General features: G+C 46.2%; 1 protein-coding gene across 1 annotated transcript in view; it reads right to left on the bottom strand.

Annotated features, from left to right (window-relative positions):
* Window positions 1–13607, bottom strand: part of LOC127058429 (myb/SANT-like DNA-binding domain-containing protein 2) — a 606575-nt gene extending 592968 nt beyond the window's left edge. Inside the window, exon 1 of the mRNA XM_050968488.1 lies at window positions 13229–13607. Coding sequence (XP_050824445.1) covers window positions 13229–13576 — 348 coding nt within the window. The 5' untranslated portion in view covers window positions 13577–13607. The remainder of the gene's footprint in view (window positions 1–13228) is intronic.
* Between the last annotated feature and the right edge of the window lie 5526 nt (window positions 13608–19133).

Raw genomic sequence — 19133 nt, 5'->3', positions numbered from 1 at the left:
CATCTCACCCCACAGGAAGGGAGCTGAGAGAATATGGGCAGGGGCAATAGGGGCCGGAGGGGGAAATTTGTGGAGAATCTGCCCCAAATTCTTTCCTAACCAGCAGGATTCCATTAGAGGCCAGAACTTCCCCAGCTCTGCTTGTTCCCGCTACTCTAGTTAATAAGAGATCTCCCTCAGGAGACAAGGAGAGTGCAGACAAGGCCGGGATGGCAGTGCTGCATTGGGGGAATTCCCTGCCAGTGCAGAAGAGCTAGAAATGTCTGGGGGGTTTAAATAAAGCGAAAATGCTCCAAGGAACCTTGGAGAAAACAAACCTCCTCCATCAGGAGACCCTGACTCCCCAAGCACATGGAGATTCCATGCAGATTCCCAGTAGTCCCCTGCAGGTAGCTCTGGAGAGGACAGCAATGGTGGGAGAGGAGGGTCCATTGCTGGAGAGAATTCCTACTCACCTCCAGACCGGACGAGCAGTTGGCAGAGGTAGCCATAAAGATCCATATTGGTTCCTAAGACAAGAACCAACATGAATGAGCCCCTGGGGCTTCCTTCCCATGACACAGACTGCACCATACTCACACATGCTTCTAGATGGGCCAAGGAGACCCAGACTTAGGTTTTTTGCTGCCTGCCTGGCTGGAGAGACAAGACCGCTAGGAGGTGGCGAGACCTCAACATTGATGTAAACATTTTATGAATAGCATTATTATAACATGTTTATAATGTTAGGTCATTACAAACATGTTTGTGCCTTTACTAAACATTCAAATATACATTTGCTTGAAAAAATGAGTAGCCCAGTTTTAGTTAGCTAGGTTATAAAATGTTCACGCTAATCAAAGAAATTGCAGAAGGCTTCAGCTTTCTGCTTTCCAGAAATTAGCAAATGTCCAGAAAATAACATCTTCTTAACCATAAATCTGTTTATGTTCTGCAAGAGTATCTGTACAAACATGTCAAAGACAGCTGTCCTCATTTTAATTTGCTTTAACTTTTATACTATTTTCTTTTTGTGCTCTGTTTAAAATATATGTCGATTATTGGCATTTGTACTTTGTAGAAAATATTTAATAGAAGTTGAATTGCTATAACAAACCACTTGTAACTCTAAGGAACTTGGGTCAAGAATCAAAGCACCCAAAAGAGTGTTTTATCTACACCAGAGCACCCTCCCCTTCTATAAGCTGCCAGTTTAGTATAGATCTAATCCTTTAACTCAATAAAACACATGTTATAAAGGAAAATGTTTTAGGAAAGATCTGGCCCTGTAGAAGGTGAGGATGTTATTTATGTTGGATATTCCAAAATGAATTGAGGGCTAGGCTAGGGCAGGGGAGGAATAGCTCAGTGGTTTGAGCTTTTAGGTCCCTAAACCTAGGGTTGTGAGATCAATCCTCAAGAGGGCTATTTAGGGATCTGCAGCAAAAATCAAGACTTAGTTTTGCTAGTAAAAGCGGGGGGCTAGACTCAATGACCTTTCAGGGTCCCTTCTAGTTCTATGAGATAAGTATGTCTCCATAAATGTTAGAACAATAAATCCAGACCACAAAGTGCCCTCTACCAGCCCCTCTTTGCAACAAAACCCTCTGCTTGGGTCCTTCAAACTTTAGAGAAAAATGTTTGTAGTTGAGAAAAAGTTTTGTAGAAAACTTTAGTTGATTTCTAAAATATTGAAATGGCAAACTGTTTTGGGGAGCATATTTGCAAAGTATTTTAATTGAAGGAAAAGCATCTAATATCATTTTCTAATATCCTTGCTACAGGTAGTAAAATGCATTATGTACTAACATGAAATCAAATGACCTTGCTCAGCTGATTATCAATATAAAAAGACATTTAAGTCTAGACTATTTATTATATTAATGAGGAATTAATTCATTACTAGCAGAGCTCCATCCACTCCTTCCCCCAACTCAGAAAGATAAGAAGAAGCATCTCTCCAATAATTGTTCTAAAGAATCAACAACTTCTTCAATCACTATTTAAGCTAAAGACTTGCTAAGAATGATTTGATTTTCAAAGACTGCTTCAGGAACTAAAAACCTTCTCATAAAGAACAGGCATGCTTGGACTTTTTAAAAACAGAATTTCATTTCCTGCTGAACCCTTATGAAACTGAAGAAATATCTCAGAAAATGAACTGAATAAGAAGAGTAGAAGAGTTAAAAGACTAAATTTGAAGCTGATTTGAGAATCTCCCCCACATAAACAAAGGAAATATAACTGTCAAGAAAGACTTACAGCCCTAACACATATACCCATTAACTAACTACCGACACATAAGATGAAGAGGCTCCATGAATGTACGAAGGCAAAGAAAGGTTGAGAGAGGTGTGTTTTTCTAAAATTACATGGAAATAGGGAAGAGGAGAATATAAAAACTCTAAGTGAGCACCCTGCACACGCTCAGCAACCCTGCTCAAACTCAACCCATCCTCTCCCTCTCAACAAGCAAGCTGACACAGACAGAAGAGAGATGCCTCAGGAAGAAACCAGCCCAAGGCAACCTCCCCAAAACTTCAGCATGTGTTGGTAAGAGAAGTTAACTAAAACCCTGCCAAGAGATTAGAGTTATAAACACTTGTAACAGTTTTGTTGTGATATGAAAATACTGTTGTAATTTAAGATGTTAACAGTTTCTCCTGTGAACCACTAAATGTTTCAACCATATGCATTTGGGAAAGAGACAGGGGCTAAACATTGTGAAATGGAGAAATCGTGGGATTTAAGTGTATTTAAGATTCTAAATATTTTGTTCATTGGCCAGTCTCAGACAGCTCCTTAAATGGTTTCTTCTAACTCAGTAATTTTACTAATTTCTTCTGCTTCCGAGAATTTAGTTAAAATTGCTTACTTTGCCCATCTAGATAAACAGTCTAGTTATTAATAGGATCGGCCTGCTTTTAAAATTATTTTCCCCATCCATAGTCAGTCTTAGTATCTATGACTCACAATAATTTTGGGAAATAAGACCTTGGTTTCAACTTACCAAAAGAAAAGTGCCCCATCAAAGGCAGGGCTGCTCACAAAGGTGTCATCTGTTAAAAGCTCTCCAGAGAGAAGCACACAGATGAGACTGAACAGAAATCAGCCTTTTCTCAGTTGTGTTCTGTCTTTTGTTGTTTTGTTTAGTGTTTTTTTTCTTGAATAATCAAATAGCCATGGTTAATAACAGTGATTCTTTTGCTTGGCTTTGATCCTGGTGTCCCCTAAGGTATGTAAAAGAGCCCCTGTGACTAAAACAGTGAAGTCACCCTCTGAATGGTCAGAAAAAGAGATAAGAAGAGCTAGCTTAGCATTGCTTGTTTCTCTAAACTACATATTTTTACTAAGTTTTGGGATAAAATTACTTGACATCCAACACAATTTAAAATTACCCCTTTCCACCCCACACCGAGTTCACGGCAGCATGGACTGGTTTAAATCAGAGCGAGTCAAATCAATGATTTTCACTGTGATTTAAATCAACAAGCAGAGGAAATCTTGATTTAAATCTGTGATTTTAACCTTGTTTTCCATTTTTGCTGTTTAGATATTTACCTAAAGAAAGACTGATTGTCAGAGATGGTATAATTTTGTCCGTCTCTTTCCTATCCCTGAGGATATGCTAGGAAAGGTCCCTCTCCCCTGTGCTGGGAAGGTCGAGCCACAGAAGAATTTTGATGTCTCACATATAATTGCAGATGACAGTGAAGATGTGGCTTCCTCTGCGAGTTCTATGTAAACAGGTGCTATATGCGCCAAAAAATGCTCCCAACTGTCTGAAAAGGAGAGCCCAGACAGCCGTGTGCTCCCTCCTCCAGCTCCCAGAGCACACACTGAGCCACAGGCTGCCTACTCCCTTTGTGACACAGGGCCACTGCTGACATCACAGAGGCAAGGTGGGCTGGAGCTTTCTGGCTAGGGTCCTTGAGGTTTGCATCCCCCAGACTGGATTAAGGGAGCATTGCTCTTGGCTTTTGTTGTGAATTTTAATCCAAGGGAGCCCTGGGGCCTCCCCACAAACCCTGTCTGTATAATGTGTCATGAGAAAAGGAGATTCAACCACAAGGTGCAAAACTATTCTGTGTCAGTCCACTCCAGTATCTTGCCTCTTGCAGCAGCAAAGGGAAAGGTGAAATCCCCACAATGCATCTGGCCACCTTTGCTGTTCTCTGCCACATGGGCAAAAAATTTCTTCCTCAGACCTCAGTGACCATGGAATCCATGAAGCATGAGATTGCACTGGGCGTCTGTCTCAGCGTGAGGCGCTCCAACTGCTAGTCCAGCCACAGCTGCATCGGTGCCCTGGGCCGAGAGAATAAAAGGGCTGAGAAGATTCTTTCCTAAGGATGCACACGGACACTAAATCCCTTTCCTAAAGGCTGCAATAAAAGGCAGTCAGAGCCCAGGACCCGTGGGTATTTCTTGAGTCCCAACAGCATTCTGGGAGCTGTACAACACAGGGGAGGGCAGTGAATCTCTTGCTTGGTTTATTTGATTGCCCATTGTCTTGAGCAGGATCTTGTTTAAGGAGGAACTTGAAGGAAGAGAGGGAAGTCTGGGGCAGGAGCAGGGGAGAATAATGTTAGCTTGAGGAGCAGCGTGGCAGGGGATTGGCAAGGGAGAACCAGGGAAGGACACAAAGGGAATGGCTGGGAGAGTGGCGGGGGAATGAGCCTGGAGAGCTAGATGGGGATGAAGTCTGCAAAGACTCAAGAAGGAGCTGCACTCGGGTGCTGAATGGAGCTGAGCGAATCAGTGACTTTTCAGTTTGGGGCCAGTCGGAGAAATAAAAAAATATATGTATATTTGTTCGGTTTGGCCTCAAACAAAATTGCTTTGGTTGTTCATTTCAGGTTGTGTATGGGTGTTTTTCAAGACCCCCCTCACCTCTTTTTTTAAAGTTGCCTCAATTTCAAAATGAAAAGTGACAACATTTTGCTGTGGAAAGGTCCAAACAGACTGGTTAGACTTTTTAAAAAAAAATTCCCTTTTTGTGTGTGGCTTTTGAAAGGATTTGCTGAATTCACACGTGGTTTGGGTGGCCCTGAGAGATGCATTTTAGGGGAATTTGCTAGCTCTAGTGTAGGACCTTGTCATAAACAGGTAGTTAAGGGTTAATGTCTCTTTTACCTGTAAAGGGTTAAGAAGCTCAGTAAACCTGGCTGACACCTGACCAGAGGACCAATAAGGGGACAAGATACTTTCAAATCTTGGTGGGGGGAAGTCTTTTGTTTGTGCTCTTTGTTTTGGGGGTTGTTCGCTCTTGGGACTAAGAGGGACCAGATGTTAATCCAGGCTCTCCAAATCTTTCTGAATCAGTCTCTCATGTTTCAAACTTGTAAGTAACAGCCAGGCAAGGTGTGTTAGTCTTATTTTTGTAAATGTTCCTTTTTGCTGAGAGGATTTTACCTCTGTTTGCTGTAACTTTGAACCGAAGACTAGAGGGGGTTCCTCTGGGCTATAGGAATCTGATTACCCTGTAAAGTATTTTCCATCCTGATTTTACAGAGCTGATTTGTTTACTTTTCTTTCTTTAATTAAAAGCTTTCTTTTTAAGAACCTGATTGATTTTTCCTTGTTTTAAGATCCAAGTGGATTGGATCCGGACTCACCAGGAATTGGTGGGGGAAAGGAGGGGGGGATGGTTAAATTCTCCTTGTGTTAAGATCCAAGGGGTTGGATTGGAGTTCACCAGGAACTTGGTGAAAAAGCTTCTCAAGGCTGCCCAGGGAGGGGAAGGTTTTGGGGGGACAGGAAGTGTTCCAGACACTGAAATTTCTGGATGGTGCAGTGTTACTAGATCTAAGCTAGTAATTAAGCTTAGAAGTGTCCATGCAGGTCCTCACATCTGTACTCTAAAGTTCAGAGTGGGGGAGGAACCTTGACAGACCTGCGATGGAGCCAGGGGAGGGATCAGAATGGACTGGTCTGAAGGGGGAGATGATTTTACAGCAGGCTCTGAAGGGGAATGAGAGGAGATATGGGTGAGAGGGCAGAGTTAATGAGATGGGTGATTAAGGCCTGGAGCAGGTGGGCTGGAGAGGACGAGGGGGATTGTAGAGACATGGTAAAGGAAGGACAGTTCAGGAAGGACAGGCAGGGCAGAAAAGGTGGGGCAGTTGCATTATATGTAAGAGAGCAGTATGACTGCTCAGAGCTCCAGTACGAAACTGCAGAAAAACCTGAGAATCTCTGGATAAAGTTTAGAAGTGTGAGCAACAAGGGTGATGTCATGGTGGGAGCCTCCTATAGACCATCAGACCAGGGGGCGATGAGGTGGATGAGGATTTCTTCTGGCAACTAACAGAAGTTACTGATTCGCAGGCCTTGGTTCTCACGGGAGACTTCAATCACCCTGATATGTGCCATGAGAGAAATACAGCGGTGCCCAGACAATCCAGGAAGTTTTTGGAAAGTGTAGGGGACAATTTTCTGGTGCAAGTGCTGGAGGAACCAACTAGGGACAGAGCTCTTCTTGACCTGCTGCTCACAGACTGGGAAGAATTAGTAGGGGAAGCAAAAGTGGCAACCTGGGAGGCAGTGACCATGAGATGGTCAAGTTCAGGATCCTGACACAAGGAAGAAAGGAGAGCAGCAGAATACAGACCCTGGACTTCAGAAAAGCAGACTTTGACTCCTCAGGGAACTGATGGCCAGGATCCCCTGGGAGAATAACGTGAGAAGGAAAGGAGTTCAGGAGAGCTGGCTATATTTTAAAGAATCCTTACTGAGGTTGCAGGAACAAACCATCCCAATGTGTAGTGTGATAGGCTCAGGCCAGATGTCTACAGCAGAGTGATCGAAGGCAGATATATTAGCCCCAGGTTAAGTAGGTCCCCTTTCCCTGGGTAAGGTAACAGGGAAGGTTCCAGAACAATCAGGAACTTTCTGGAAACAATTAAGGCAGACAGGCTGATTAGAACACCTGCAGCCAATCAAGAAGCTGCTAGAATCAATTAAGGCAGGCTAATCAGGACACCTGGGTTTAAAAAGGATCTCACTTCAGTTTGTGGAGCGCATGTGAGGAGCTGGGAGCAAGAGGCGCAAGGAGCTGAGAGTGAGAGTGAGAGTGAGAGTGAGAGTGAGAGTGAGAGTGAGAGTGAGAGTGAGAGAGTGTGGGTATGGGTGTGGGTGTGGGTGTGGGTGTGGGTGTGGGTGTGGGTATGGGTGTGGGTATGGGTATGGGTGTGGGTGTGGGTGTGGGTATGGGTGTGGGTGTGGGTGTGGGTGTGGGTATGGGTATGGGTATGGGTGTGGGTGTGGGTGTGGGTATGGGTATGGGTGTGGGTGTGCTGTTGTAGGATTGAGGAGTATCAGCGTTATCAGACACCAGGAAGAAGGTCTTGTGGTGAGGATAAAGAAGGTGTTTGGAGGAGGCCATAGGGAAGTAGCCCAGGGAGTTGTAGTTGTCATGCAGCTGTTACAGGAGGCAGTATAGACAGCTGCAATCCATAGGGCTCTGGGCTGGAACCTGGAGTAGAGGGCGGGCCTGGGTTCCCCCAAGCCTCTCAACTCCTGATCAGATACAGGAGGAGTTGACCTGGACTGTGGGTTCCACCAGAGGGGAAGATCTCTGAGGCGAGCAAATCTGCCAATAAACGCAGGACCCACCAAGGTAGAGAAGGAACTTTATCACAGTAGAAAGAATAGTAAATAACTGTGAAAGCTTTCCTGATTTTAAACACAAAAAAGAAGCTTACAAGAGGTGGAAGACTAGACAAATGACCAGGCAGGAGTATAAAAATATTGCTCAGGCATGCAGGAGTAAAATCAGGAAGGCCAAATCATGTTTGGAGTTGCAGCTAGCAAGAGATGTTAAGAGTAACAAGAAGGGTTTCTTCAGGTATGTTAGCAACAAGAAGAAAGTCAAGGAAAGTGTGGGCCCCTTACTGAATGAGGGAGGCAACCTAGCGACAGAGGATATGGAAAAAGCTAATGTGTTCAGTGTTTGTTTGTTTTTTTGCCTCTGTCTTCACGAACAAGGTCAGCTCCCAGACTACTGCACTGGGCAGCACACCATGGGGAGGAGATGACCAGCCCTCTGTGGAGAAGGAAGTGGTTCAGGACTATTTAGAAAAGCTGAACGAGCACAAGTCCATGGGGCTGGATGCACTGCATCTGAGGGTGCAAAAGGAGTTGGCGGAGGTGATTGCAGAGCCACTGGCCATTATCTTTGAAAACTCATGGCGATCGGTGGAGGTCCTGGATGATTGGAAAAAGACTAATGTAGTGCCCATCTTTAAAAAAGAGAAGAAGGAGGATCTGGGGAACTACAGGCCAGTCAGCCTTACCTCAGTCCCTAGAAAAATCATGGAGCAGGTCCTCAAGGAATCAATTCTGAAGCACTTAGAGGAGAGGAAAGTGATCAGGAATAGTCAGCATGGATTCACCAAGGGCACGTCATGCCTGATTAACCTAATTGCCTTCTGTGATGAGATAACTGGGTCTGTGGATGAGGGGAAAGCAATGGATGTGTTATTCCTTGACTTTAGCAAAGCTTTTACTACGGTCTCCCACGATGTTCTTGCTGGCAAGTTAAAGAAGTATGGGATGGATGAATGGATTATAAGGTGGATAGAAAGATGGCTAGATCATCGGGCTGAACAAGTAGTGATCAGTGGGTCCATGACCATGTCTAGTTGGCAGCCGGTATCAAGTGGAGTGCCTCAAGGGTCGGTCCTGGGCCAGTTTTGTTCAGTATCTTCATTAATGATCTGGAGGATGGCGTGGATTGCACCCTCAGCAAATTTGCAGATTACACTAAACTGGGAGGAGAGGTAGATACGCTGGAGGGTAGGGATAGGATACAGAAGGACCTAGAGAAATTAGAGAATTGGGCCAAAAGAAATCTGATGAGGTTCAACAAGGAAAGTGTGGAGTCCTGCACTTAGGATGGAAGAATCCCATACACTGCTACAGACTAGGGACTGAATGGCTAGGCAGCAGTTCTGCAGAAAAAGGACCTGGGGGTTACAGTGGACGAGAAGTTGGATATGAGTCAACAGCTGTGCCCTTGTTGCCAAGAAGGCTAACAGCATTTTGGACTGTATAAGTAGGGGCACTGCCAACGGATGGAGGCATATGATCGTTCCCCTCTATTCGACATCGGTGAGGCCTCATCTGGAGTACCATGTCCAGTTTTGGGCCCCACACTACAAGAAGGATGTGGAAAAACTGGAAAGAGTCCAGTGAAGGGCAACAAAAGTGATTAGGGGGCTGGAGCACATGACTTATGAGGAGAGGCTGAGGGAACTGGATTGTTTAGACTGCAGAAGAGAAGAATGACGGGGGATTTGATAGCTGATTTCAACTACCTGAAACGGGGTTCGAAAGAGGATGGAGCTAGACTGTTTTCAGTGGTAGCAGATGACAGAACAAGGACTAATGGTCTCAAGTTGCAGTAGGGAAGGTTTAGGTTGGATATTAGGAAAAGCTTTTACACTAGGAGGGTAGTGAAGCATTGGAATGGGTTACCTAGGGAGGTGGTAGAATCTCCTTCCTTAGAGGTTTTTACAGTCAGGCTTGAGAAAGCCCTGGCTGGGATGATTTAGTTGGGAATTGGTCCTGCTTTGAGCAGGGGGTTGGACTAGATGATCTCCTGAGGACCCTTCCAACCCTGATATTCTATGATTCTATGGGTACGTCTACACTATGGGATTATTCCAATTTTACATAAACCGGTTTTATAAAACAGATTGTATAAAGTCGAGTGCACGCAGCCACACTAAGCACATTAATTTGACGGTGTGCGTCCATGGTCCGAGGCTAGCATCAATTTCTGGAGCATTGCACTGTGGGTAGCTATCCCGCAGCTATCCCATAGTTCCCGCAGTCTTCCCCGCCCCTAGGAATTCTGGGTTGAGAGCCCAGTGCCTGATGCGGCAAAAATCATTGTCGCGGGTGGTTCTGGGTACAGCCTCACTCCTCCCTTCGTGAAAGCAGCAGACAACCATTTCACGTCTTTTTTCCTGGGTGAACTGTGCAAACGCCATAGCACAGCAAGCATGGACCTGCTCAGATCAATACCGCTATAGTGGATGTTGTAAACACCTCGCGCATTCTCGTGCAGTCTATGCTGAACCGGGACCTGCAAAGCCAGGCGAGGAGGAGGCGGTGGCTACGGCAGCGCGGTGACGAGAGTGATGAGGACATGGACACAGAATTATCTCAAACGCGGGCCCCTGCACTTTGGAGATCCTGCTGGTAATGGGGCAGGTTCTAGCCATTGAACGCCAGTTTTGGGCCCAGGAAACAAGCACAGACTGGTGGGACCGCATAGTTTTGCAGGTGTGGGACGATTCCCAGTGGCTGCAAAACTTTCACATGAGTAAGGGCACTTTCATGGAACTTTGTGACTTGCTTTCCCCTGCCCTGAAACGCCATAATACCAAGATAAGAGCAGCCCTCACAGTGGAGAAGCGAGTGGCAATAGCCCTCTGGAAGCTTGCAACTCCAGACAGCTACCGGTCAGTCGGGAATCAATTTGGAGTGGGAAAATCTACTGTGGGGGCTGCTGTGATGCAAGTAGCCAAAGCAATCATTAAGCTGCTGCTACGAAAGGTTGTGACTCTGGGAAACGTGCAGGTCATAGTGGATGGCTTTGCTGCAATGGGATTCCCTAACTGTGGGGGGAGGGAGATAGATGGAACCCATATCCCTATCTTGGCACCGGAGCACCAGGGCACCCAGTACATAAACCGCATGGCGTACTTTTCCATGGTGCTGCAAGCATTGGTGGATCACAAGGGACGTTTCACCAACATCCACGTGGGATGGCCAGGAAGGGTTCATGACGCTTGTGTCTTCAGAAGCACTGCTCTGTTTAAACTGCTGCAGCAAGGGAATTACTTCCCAGACCAGAAAATAACAGTTGGGGATGTTGAAATGCCTATAGTTATCCTGGGGGACCCAGCCTACCCCTTGATGCCATGGCTCATGAAGCCATACACAGGCAGCCTGGACAGTGGTCAGGAGCTGTTCAACTACAGGCTGAGCAAGTGCAGGATGGTGGTAGAATGTGCATTTGGCCGTTTAAAGGTGCGCTGGCGCACATTACTGACTCGCTCAGACCTCAGCCAAACCAATGTCCCCTTTGTTATTGCTGCTTGCTGTGTGCTCCACAATCTCTGTGAGAGTAAGGGGGAGATCTTTATGGCGGGGTGGGAGGCTGAGGCAAATCACCTGGCCGCTGATTACGTGCAGCCAGACACCAGGGTGATTAGAAGAGCACACCAGGAAGCGGTGTGCATCAGAGAAGCTCTGAAAATGAGTTTCATCGTGGGCCAGGGTACGGTGTGACTGCTGTGTTTGCTTCCCCTTCATGAACGCCCCCCCTTTATTGACTCCTTCCTTGTAAGCAACCCACCCTCCTCCTTCGATTACAGCTTGCTTAAGGAAATAAAGTCTCTATCGTTTAAAAATCATGTATTCATTATTAAAAAGTAATTATAAAAAGAGGCAGAGAACTGACAAGGTATCCCGGGTGTGGTTTGGGAGGAGCATAGGAGGGAAGGAAAAGGCCATTAAATACATTTCAATGTAATGACAGCCTTTTGGTTGGACTGTCCACTGGGGTGGAGTGGGCAGGTGCACGAAGCCTTCCCCCACGCGTTCTTACACGTCTGGGTGAGGAAGATATGGAACATGGTGAGTGGTGAGGGTGGTTATACAGGGGCTGCAGCAGCACTCTGTGACCCCGCTGCTCTTCCTGAAGATCCACCAGACGTCGGAGGATATCAGTTTGATCACGCAGCAGCTCCAGTGTTGCATCTCGCCACCGTTGATCTTCCTGCCTACACCTCTGATCTTCCTGTTGCCACCTCTCATCTCGAGTGTCTCTCCTATCCTCACATTGGTCCCTCCTGTCCTCACGTTCACTGGCATCTTTCCTGTACTTTGCTACCACGTCCTTCCAGTCATTCAGATGAGCTCTTTCATTGCGGGTTACTTCCATGATTTCTGAGAACATTTCGTCTCGCGTCTTCTTTTTCCTTCGCCTTATCTGAGAGAGCTTTCGGGATGGAGTAGGGAGGCTTGAAAAATGTGCAGCTGCATGAGGGAGGGAAAAAAGGGAGAGAAGTATTTTAAAAGATACATTTTACAGAACAATGGTTAAACTCTTTCACAGTGAACAACACTATTCACCTTACATAGCATGTGATTTCACTACAAGGTCGCATTTTGCATCTTAATATTGAGTGCCTGCGGCTCTGGTGTTACAGATCTCACAGACGCAGGTCCGGGCATCAGAATTCAGCTTGCATGCGGCCATGGTAAGCCATTGTCTTTCGGCTTCTCCAGCCTTCATATACACAGTACCCTCTGATGCTTCTTTCCTGTTAACATGCAGCAGCAGAAGCCAACCCCCGCATCCAATTCTCTAGGATGATTGCTTTACCCCTGCCCCCACCGCATGGCTGGTATCATGGAAGATCACTGCTAATTACCCCCCTTTCTGCCCCCCACCGCGTGGCTGGTAGCTGGGACGATTCCTGCTAGCCAAACGCAAAAAAGCTTAGTGCTAGCCTTCCTCCCCTCCCCCCACTTGGCTACGTGCAAGGAAGGATTTCTTTTAAGCAACAGCCCAGTAGGAAAATGGCCATCTCTGTCCCCTTAATTAAATTCCTGACTTTCAACCAGGTTACCTTGAACGATATCACTCTGCTGAGGATAACAGAGCGAGATAAAGAACGGATGTTTCTTGAATGCCAGCAATCACGGGACCATACGCAGCTATGCTTTGTCATGCAATGATACCCGATTACTTGCTACATGTATGGCGTGGTAAAGCGTCCTACCATGGTGGACGGAAAAAGGCTGCCTTGCCGAGAAACCTTCTGCAAAGGCTTTTGGAGTATCTCCAGGAGCGCTTCATGGAGATATCCCTGGAGGATTTCCGCTCCATCCCCAGACATGTTAACAAACTTTTCCAGTAGCTTTACTGGCCGCGAATGGATCCCAAGCCCTCATGGCAAATCAATTATTAAAAAACGCTTGCTTTTAAACCATGTTTTATATTTACAAAGGTACACTCACCAGAGGTCACTTCCATGGCTTCACTGTTTGGGCTAGTGGCTTGGGAGGGCTGGGAGGGTAATTCTGTCTGAGTCACAAAAAGCTCCTGGCTGTTGGAGCTAACGGAGTGCTGTGTACTCGCTGCAAGTTTGTTCTCCTCTTCCTCCTCCTCCTCCTCCTCTTCACCCTCCGCAGAATCCTCAGCCATGGTTGAGATTACAACCCCCACCTCGGAATCCACAGACAGGGGTGGGGTAGTGGTGGCGCAGCCCCCTAAAATTGCATGCACCTCAGCGTAGAAGCGGCATGTTTTCGGCCCTGACCTGGACCTTCCGTTTGCTGCTTTGGTTTTCTGGTAGGCTTGTCTGAGCTCCTTAACTTTCACTCTGCACTGCACTGAGTCCCTGGTGTGGCCTTTGGCCATCATAGCCTTGGAAATTTTTTCAAATATTTTTTCATTTCGTCTTTTGGAACGGAGTTCTGTTAGCACTGAATCCTCTCTCCATATAGCGATCAGATCCAGTACCTCCCGTGCGGTCCATGCTGGAGCTCTTTTTCGATTCTCAGGAGACTGCATTGCAATCTGTGCTGATGAGCTCTGCGTGGTCACCTATGCTGATCACAGCTCCACACTGGCCAAACAGGAAATGAAATTCAAAAGTTCGTGGGGCTTTTCCTGTATACCTGTCCAGTGCATCCGAGTTCAGACTGCTGTCCAGAGCGGTCACAGTGGTGCACTGTGGGATACCGCCCAGAGGCCAATACCATCGATTTGCGGCCACACTAACTCTAATACGATATGGTAATATTGATTTTAGCGCTACTCTCGTCGGGGAGGAGTACAGAAACCGATGTAAAGAGCCCTTTATATCGATATAAAGGGCCTCGTAGTGTGGACGGGTGCGGCGTTAAATCAATTTAACGCTGCTAAAATCGGTTTAAACACATAGTGTAGACCAGGCCTATGACTGGTGAGATTGGGTAGAAGCCTGGATTTGGGGTGGGGGGAGGAGGAGAAGGAGGGGCAGGGTTGTAGCTGACCCCAAGATTGAGACTGTGGGATTGATGGAGAGGAGGGTGGCTGTGGGGTCAGCTCTAGAGGGGGGAAGGTGTGGGGCAGCTGTGCAATGCAGCTCTCCCAAGGGCTAGTATGAGTTGGGGGCAGAGAGGCATCCATAGCCTGGAAAGTTTTTGTATTTGGTTTAATAGAATATATTGGCCTAGAGATTGAAAGGTGTTAACATGACCTGCCACTGTACAGCACTAAACAGTGAAACAAGGCTTGGGATTTTAGAAGACACAGACATTGGTCTGCTCAGTCCCACAGCAAACACCCTGTTAAAAATCTTTGTAACCTTTTATTAAAGACATAGAACAATAAGGAAACAGTTCACACATTTGAAATGTAATGTATTGAGTGAGGCTTTTGTTTTAACAATATCCTTTTGCTATAGAGAGTTTTTAGAAAGAACAAGCCCTGTCTGAAGGTCTCTTTGATGGTATTAAAGATGGTAATAGCTGTCCCTTGTTTTTCCCTTTGTTATTTTGGTTTTTTTGTTTGCTTTTGTTTGTTTGTTTTTGGTAGAGAAAAGGAGTTAGCTGAGATGAGCTGGATCTGTTGTTGCAGACGGATGCTGTTTCCGAAAAGACCGAATAAGTCAGAAACACACAAAAAGGGGAAGATTGAAAAACTTTCCCTTGCAGCCTTACTGCTGAAGAACTAAAGGCACAGCACACATTCCGATCAGCCACTCTCAGACCTGGCAAACTTGTACCAGCATTGGGCTGCTTAGAACATTGCTTTTTGCTGCCTCTTTAGTCACAGGATCACAGCAGTGCTGCAAAATATGCAGATTTGGCCAGCTCAGCCAGACTCTTACTAAACAGAAGGCAAAAGGAGAGGGAGAGGGAAGAGGAGAAATAGGAGGGAAGGAAAATGACACACAAAGGTGGGGGTGACAGCAGGAACCACAGTCTTACATTCCAGGTGGTGTTTGGCTGGAGCCAGTGAAGGCTGGCCATGTCATCTGGCTCCCCCTCTCTCAGGCTTGGTCTGGACAGGATATTTCTCAGCATCAGGATCAAGATCATGAAGGCCCAACAGCATTACGGTGGATCCTGAGGTCCCTAGGAGATGGTGGATGTGGCAGCCATGCAGTGAAGCTCACTTCTTCCTGTCCACTCATCTCCCAGCTAGTCAGAGCACTTCAATCTCCCCGAAGGTCTTTTTTCTAATGGACCCCAAAGGGGGCGATGAGTGGAATAGTCCTTCCCCTTATTCTTTTGTCCACCAATTAGACCTCATTTCCGACACACCAGTTTTGGTCCCTTGATTTCCAGCCCCACAATTCTCTTGTTGACTAGGCATGATCTTAACACTGTCCTTGAGTTACTAGTTGGCCTTTCTGTTTGGGCTCACTCAGTCTGTCCCCTTTTCCTCAACATTCCCTGTTGTGAGTTATTGGAACATTTGATCCAGTTTTTATGCACTTACCCAAAGTTAAGCTTACAGTCGGGTAGGCATATGAGTCCCAGATTATTACACCAGGCTCCACTAGCCTGGCTGGATCATAACATGGTGGCTTGTCTTGCTCTCTCCTCCCCTTGAGCCATTTCTTTATCCCTTCTCCTCTCTATGATTTGATTCCCCCTTCATCTCCCCCCCCCACTCCCATTCTTTTCTATTCTCTTCCTCTGCATCTCCTCCAACCCTTTCCCCTGGGGCCGGTGGGCTCTTCCCCTGAGTTTCCCCAGCTCGCCTTCCCGCCAGGCCTCTCTGTTTTCTCTTTCTTCTCCTCCTGCCTCTTTCTTTCCTTCTGTCCCTTTTTGGCTCTTCCTCTTCCAACCAACTTAGACTCATAGACTCATAGACTTTAAGGTCAGAAGGGACCATTATGATCATCTCGTTTGACCTCCTGCACAAAGCAGGCCACAGAATCCTACCCATCCACTTCTATAACAAGCCCCTAACCTATGTCTGAGTTATTGAAGTCCTCAAATTGTGGTTTGAAGACCTCAAGCTGCAGAGAATCCTCCAGCAAGTGACCCATGCCCTACACTGCAGAGGAAAGTGAAAAACCTCCAGGGCCTCTGCCAATCTGCCCCGGAGGAAAATTCCTTCCCGATTGCAAATATGGCGATCAGCTAAACCCTGAGCATGTGGGCAAGACTCACCAGGCAGCACCCAGGAAAGAATTCTCTGCAGTAACTCAGATCCCATCCCATATAACATACCATCACAGACCACTGGGCATACTTACTTGCTGATAATCAAAGATCAATTGCCAAAATTAATTGCCAAAATTAGGCTATCCCATCATACCATCCCTTCCATAAACTTATCAAGCTTAGTCTTAAAGCCAGATATGTCTTTTGCTCCCACTACTCCCCTTGGAAGGCTGTTCCAGAACTTCACTCCTCTAATGGTTAGAAACCTTTGTCTAATTTCGTGTCTAAACTTCCTAGTGTCCAGTTTATACCCATTTGTTCTTGTGTCCACATTGGTACTAAGCTTAAATAATTCCTCTCCCTCCCTAATATTAATCCCTCTGATATATTTATAAAGAGCAAGCATATCCCCCCTCAACCTTCTTTTGATTAGGCTAAACAAGCCAAGCTCTTTGAGTCTCCTTTCATAGGACAAGTTTTCCATTCCTCGGATCATCCTAGTAGCCCGTCTCTGAACCTTTTCCAGTTTGAATTAATCCTTCTTAAACATGGGAGACAAGAACTGCACACAGCATTCCAGATGAGTTCTCACCAGTGCCTTATATAACGGTACTAACACCTCCTTATCTTTGCTGGAAATACCTCGCCTGATGCATCCTAAAACTGCATTAGCTTTTTTAATGGCCATATCACATTGGCGGCTCATAGTCATCCTGTGATCAGCCAATACTCCAAGGTCCTTCTCCTCCTCTGTTACTTCCACCTGATGTGTCCCCAATTTATAACTAAAATTCTTATTATTAATCCCTAAATGCATGACCTTGCACTTTTCACTATTAAATTTCATCCTATTACTATTACTCCAGTTTACAAGGTCATCCAGATCTTCCTGTATGATATCCTGGTCCTCCTCTGTGTTAGCAATACCTCCCAGCTTTATGTCATCTGCAAGGGATGTCTTTCCCTAGTGCCTGTCTCTGCTCCCTGCCGCCTCTCCCTGCTTTTTCCTACCTATATAGGTACACATCCTTGTACTTTCTCTCTCTGTATCCACACACTCACACAGAGTGACTGAGGAAGAGTCTAATTTAGAATGAATCAAAACTCTTGACTCCCTTAAGGAAAAGCTGCCAAACTCTAGGATGGTCCCTGGGTCTGGCTTTCTGATCATTTCAATGTTCCTTTGTAACAAGAGTAGCTTGTCCCCCTAACCCCAGACAGTATTGTCAGGGGCATCTGCTCTTCCAATATGCCAACAACGAGCAGTTTACTGGCCATGAGAGATGCAAAGGCTGTCTAGAATTCTTCAATGGATGCATAGATTCACTGGGCATTCCAGGGAGTCAGTCAAAGGGGTGGGAAGCAATATGGCTACTGCTAAGTCTCTTTGATATGTGTGTGAGGAAAGTTCCTCTCTTTTTACAGTCTCTCCAACAAGCATTACCAAGTGTTCATCATTCAAAGTGCTTTAGTAAGGTGGGTGAGAAGTATAATCTCCCTTTTACAGATGGAGAAACTGAGACACAGAGATGGGGAGGTCAATGTTCTCAAAAGCAGCTACTGATTTTTGGGTGCCTTCATTTCTTGTGCCCAACTGAGGACACCTGGGGCTGATTTTCAGTGGGGCTGTGAAGCCAGTGCTCCCATTGCCTTCAACTGAATTTGGGGCTGGAGCTGGTGTGGAGGTAAAAGGCCTCTGCATAGAGAGTCCCGGCCTTCTGCAGTGCTCTGGGGATGTGCAGGGCTTGAGGGTGGGCCTTGTGGCTTTGTTCCCTCTTCACCCCCTACCAGGATGATGTGGAGGTATCTCAGCTAGGGTCTCCTCATGGAGATTTCCTCCCTCAGAGCCTTTTACCATGGGTTTCACTATAGGGGTGCGACGACTTAGTCACAGAATCCCAAGAAACTGCATCCTGAAAACAATTCAGGTCAGATCAAACCCCTCATTGGACAAGGGATCATGGTGCAGTAGGAGTGAATGGAGAGAACAAGCAACAACAGTGTGGAACTTTCTGTACTCTACTACTTTCTGGAAGCCAAATTCAGCAACATGGGAAATTCACAGAGCCCAAATTCTTCTCTTACAGAGCTGTATCTTTAAATGACTGCCCTTGCCTGATTTCTAGCCCCATAATAGCCCATGCTTATTAAAGTCTTAGGGGACAACGTGAATGCCTGTTGAGCACATTTGCAGAAGTGGAGATAGAGAGTGTGTATTTTAATACATGATTGAGTTCAAGCTTCTCTGGTTGCTCACATTTCTGGGAATGATTTCAGCAACTGTTCTGATCATCAGAGAAGTTGTCACAACAAAGGCCCCGATCTTACAAGCTGATCATTGTAGGTGGCTCACTGCACCTAGGATGAAGGTCACCGAAGACTCTGCAGGTGTCCACCTACAGGGGGCTGCTAGCAGGGTTTGAGCCTGAGAGGGTTTGAAAGGGGGTCCCCTTTCTACCTACGATTCATTTACAATGCAACTGACATAACAGTGACAAGATAGTGGTGTGAGTAAAACTATTTGAAGGTGTAAAATCGCCATGCAACGGGGTCAGACTCAGTAGAAGACCCAGTGCTGTCGCTAATTACAATGGATTAATCATTTCTCTTGCGTGCAGTGATAACTATAAAGAAGCACATGAAAGGGAGATGGAGGGACTCGAGTGCCCGTTGCTGGGAGACAGGGAGAGGAGGGACCCAGGCCCTGCCCCCAGGGCACTCACTCTCCACCGTCCCACCCCTCGGCACCGCACATGCGCAGTAGCCCACAGGTGCGGGCTCTCCCTGTCGCCGGACTCCGGAGATGTGATGTGAATTGATTTTTAACTGACGTTTATTTAAATGAGGAAGTGATGTAAAGTCGCTACTGTTTTTCCCCTTGAGGGACACAATGAGCTCTGTGTGTGAGATTCCATTTTTACTCCCCAGGTGCTGCAGATTAATCAGTAGGACTGTGTGCAACACCT

This window comes from Gopherus flavomarginatus, chromosome 9, assembly GCF_025201925.1.
Source record: "Gopherus flavomarginatus isolate rGopFla2 chromosome 9, rGopFla2.mat.asm, whole genome shotgun sequence".
Classification (NCBI taxonomy): domain Eukaryota; kingdom Metazoa; phylum Chordata; order Testudines; family Testudinidae; genus Gopherus; species Gopherus flavomarginatus.
This window is presented reverse-complemented; position numbering and strand designations above follow the sequence as displayed.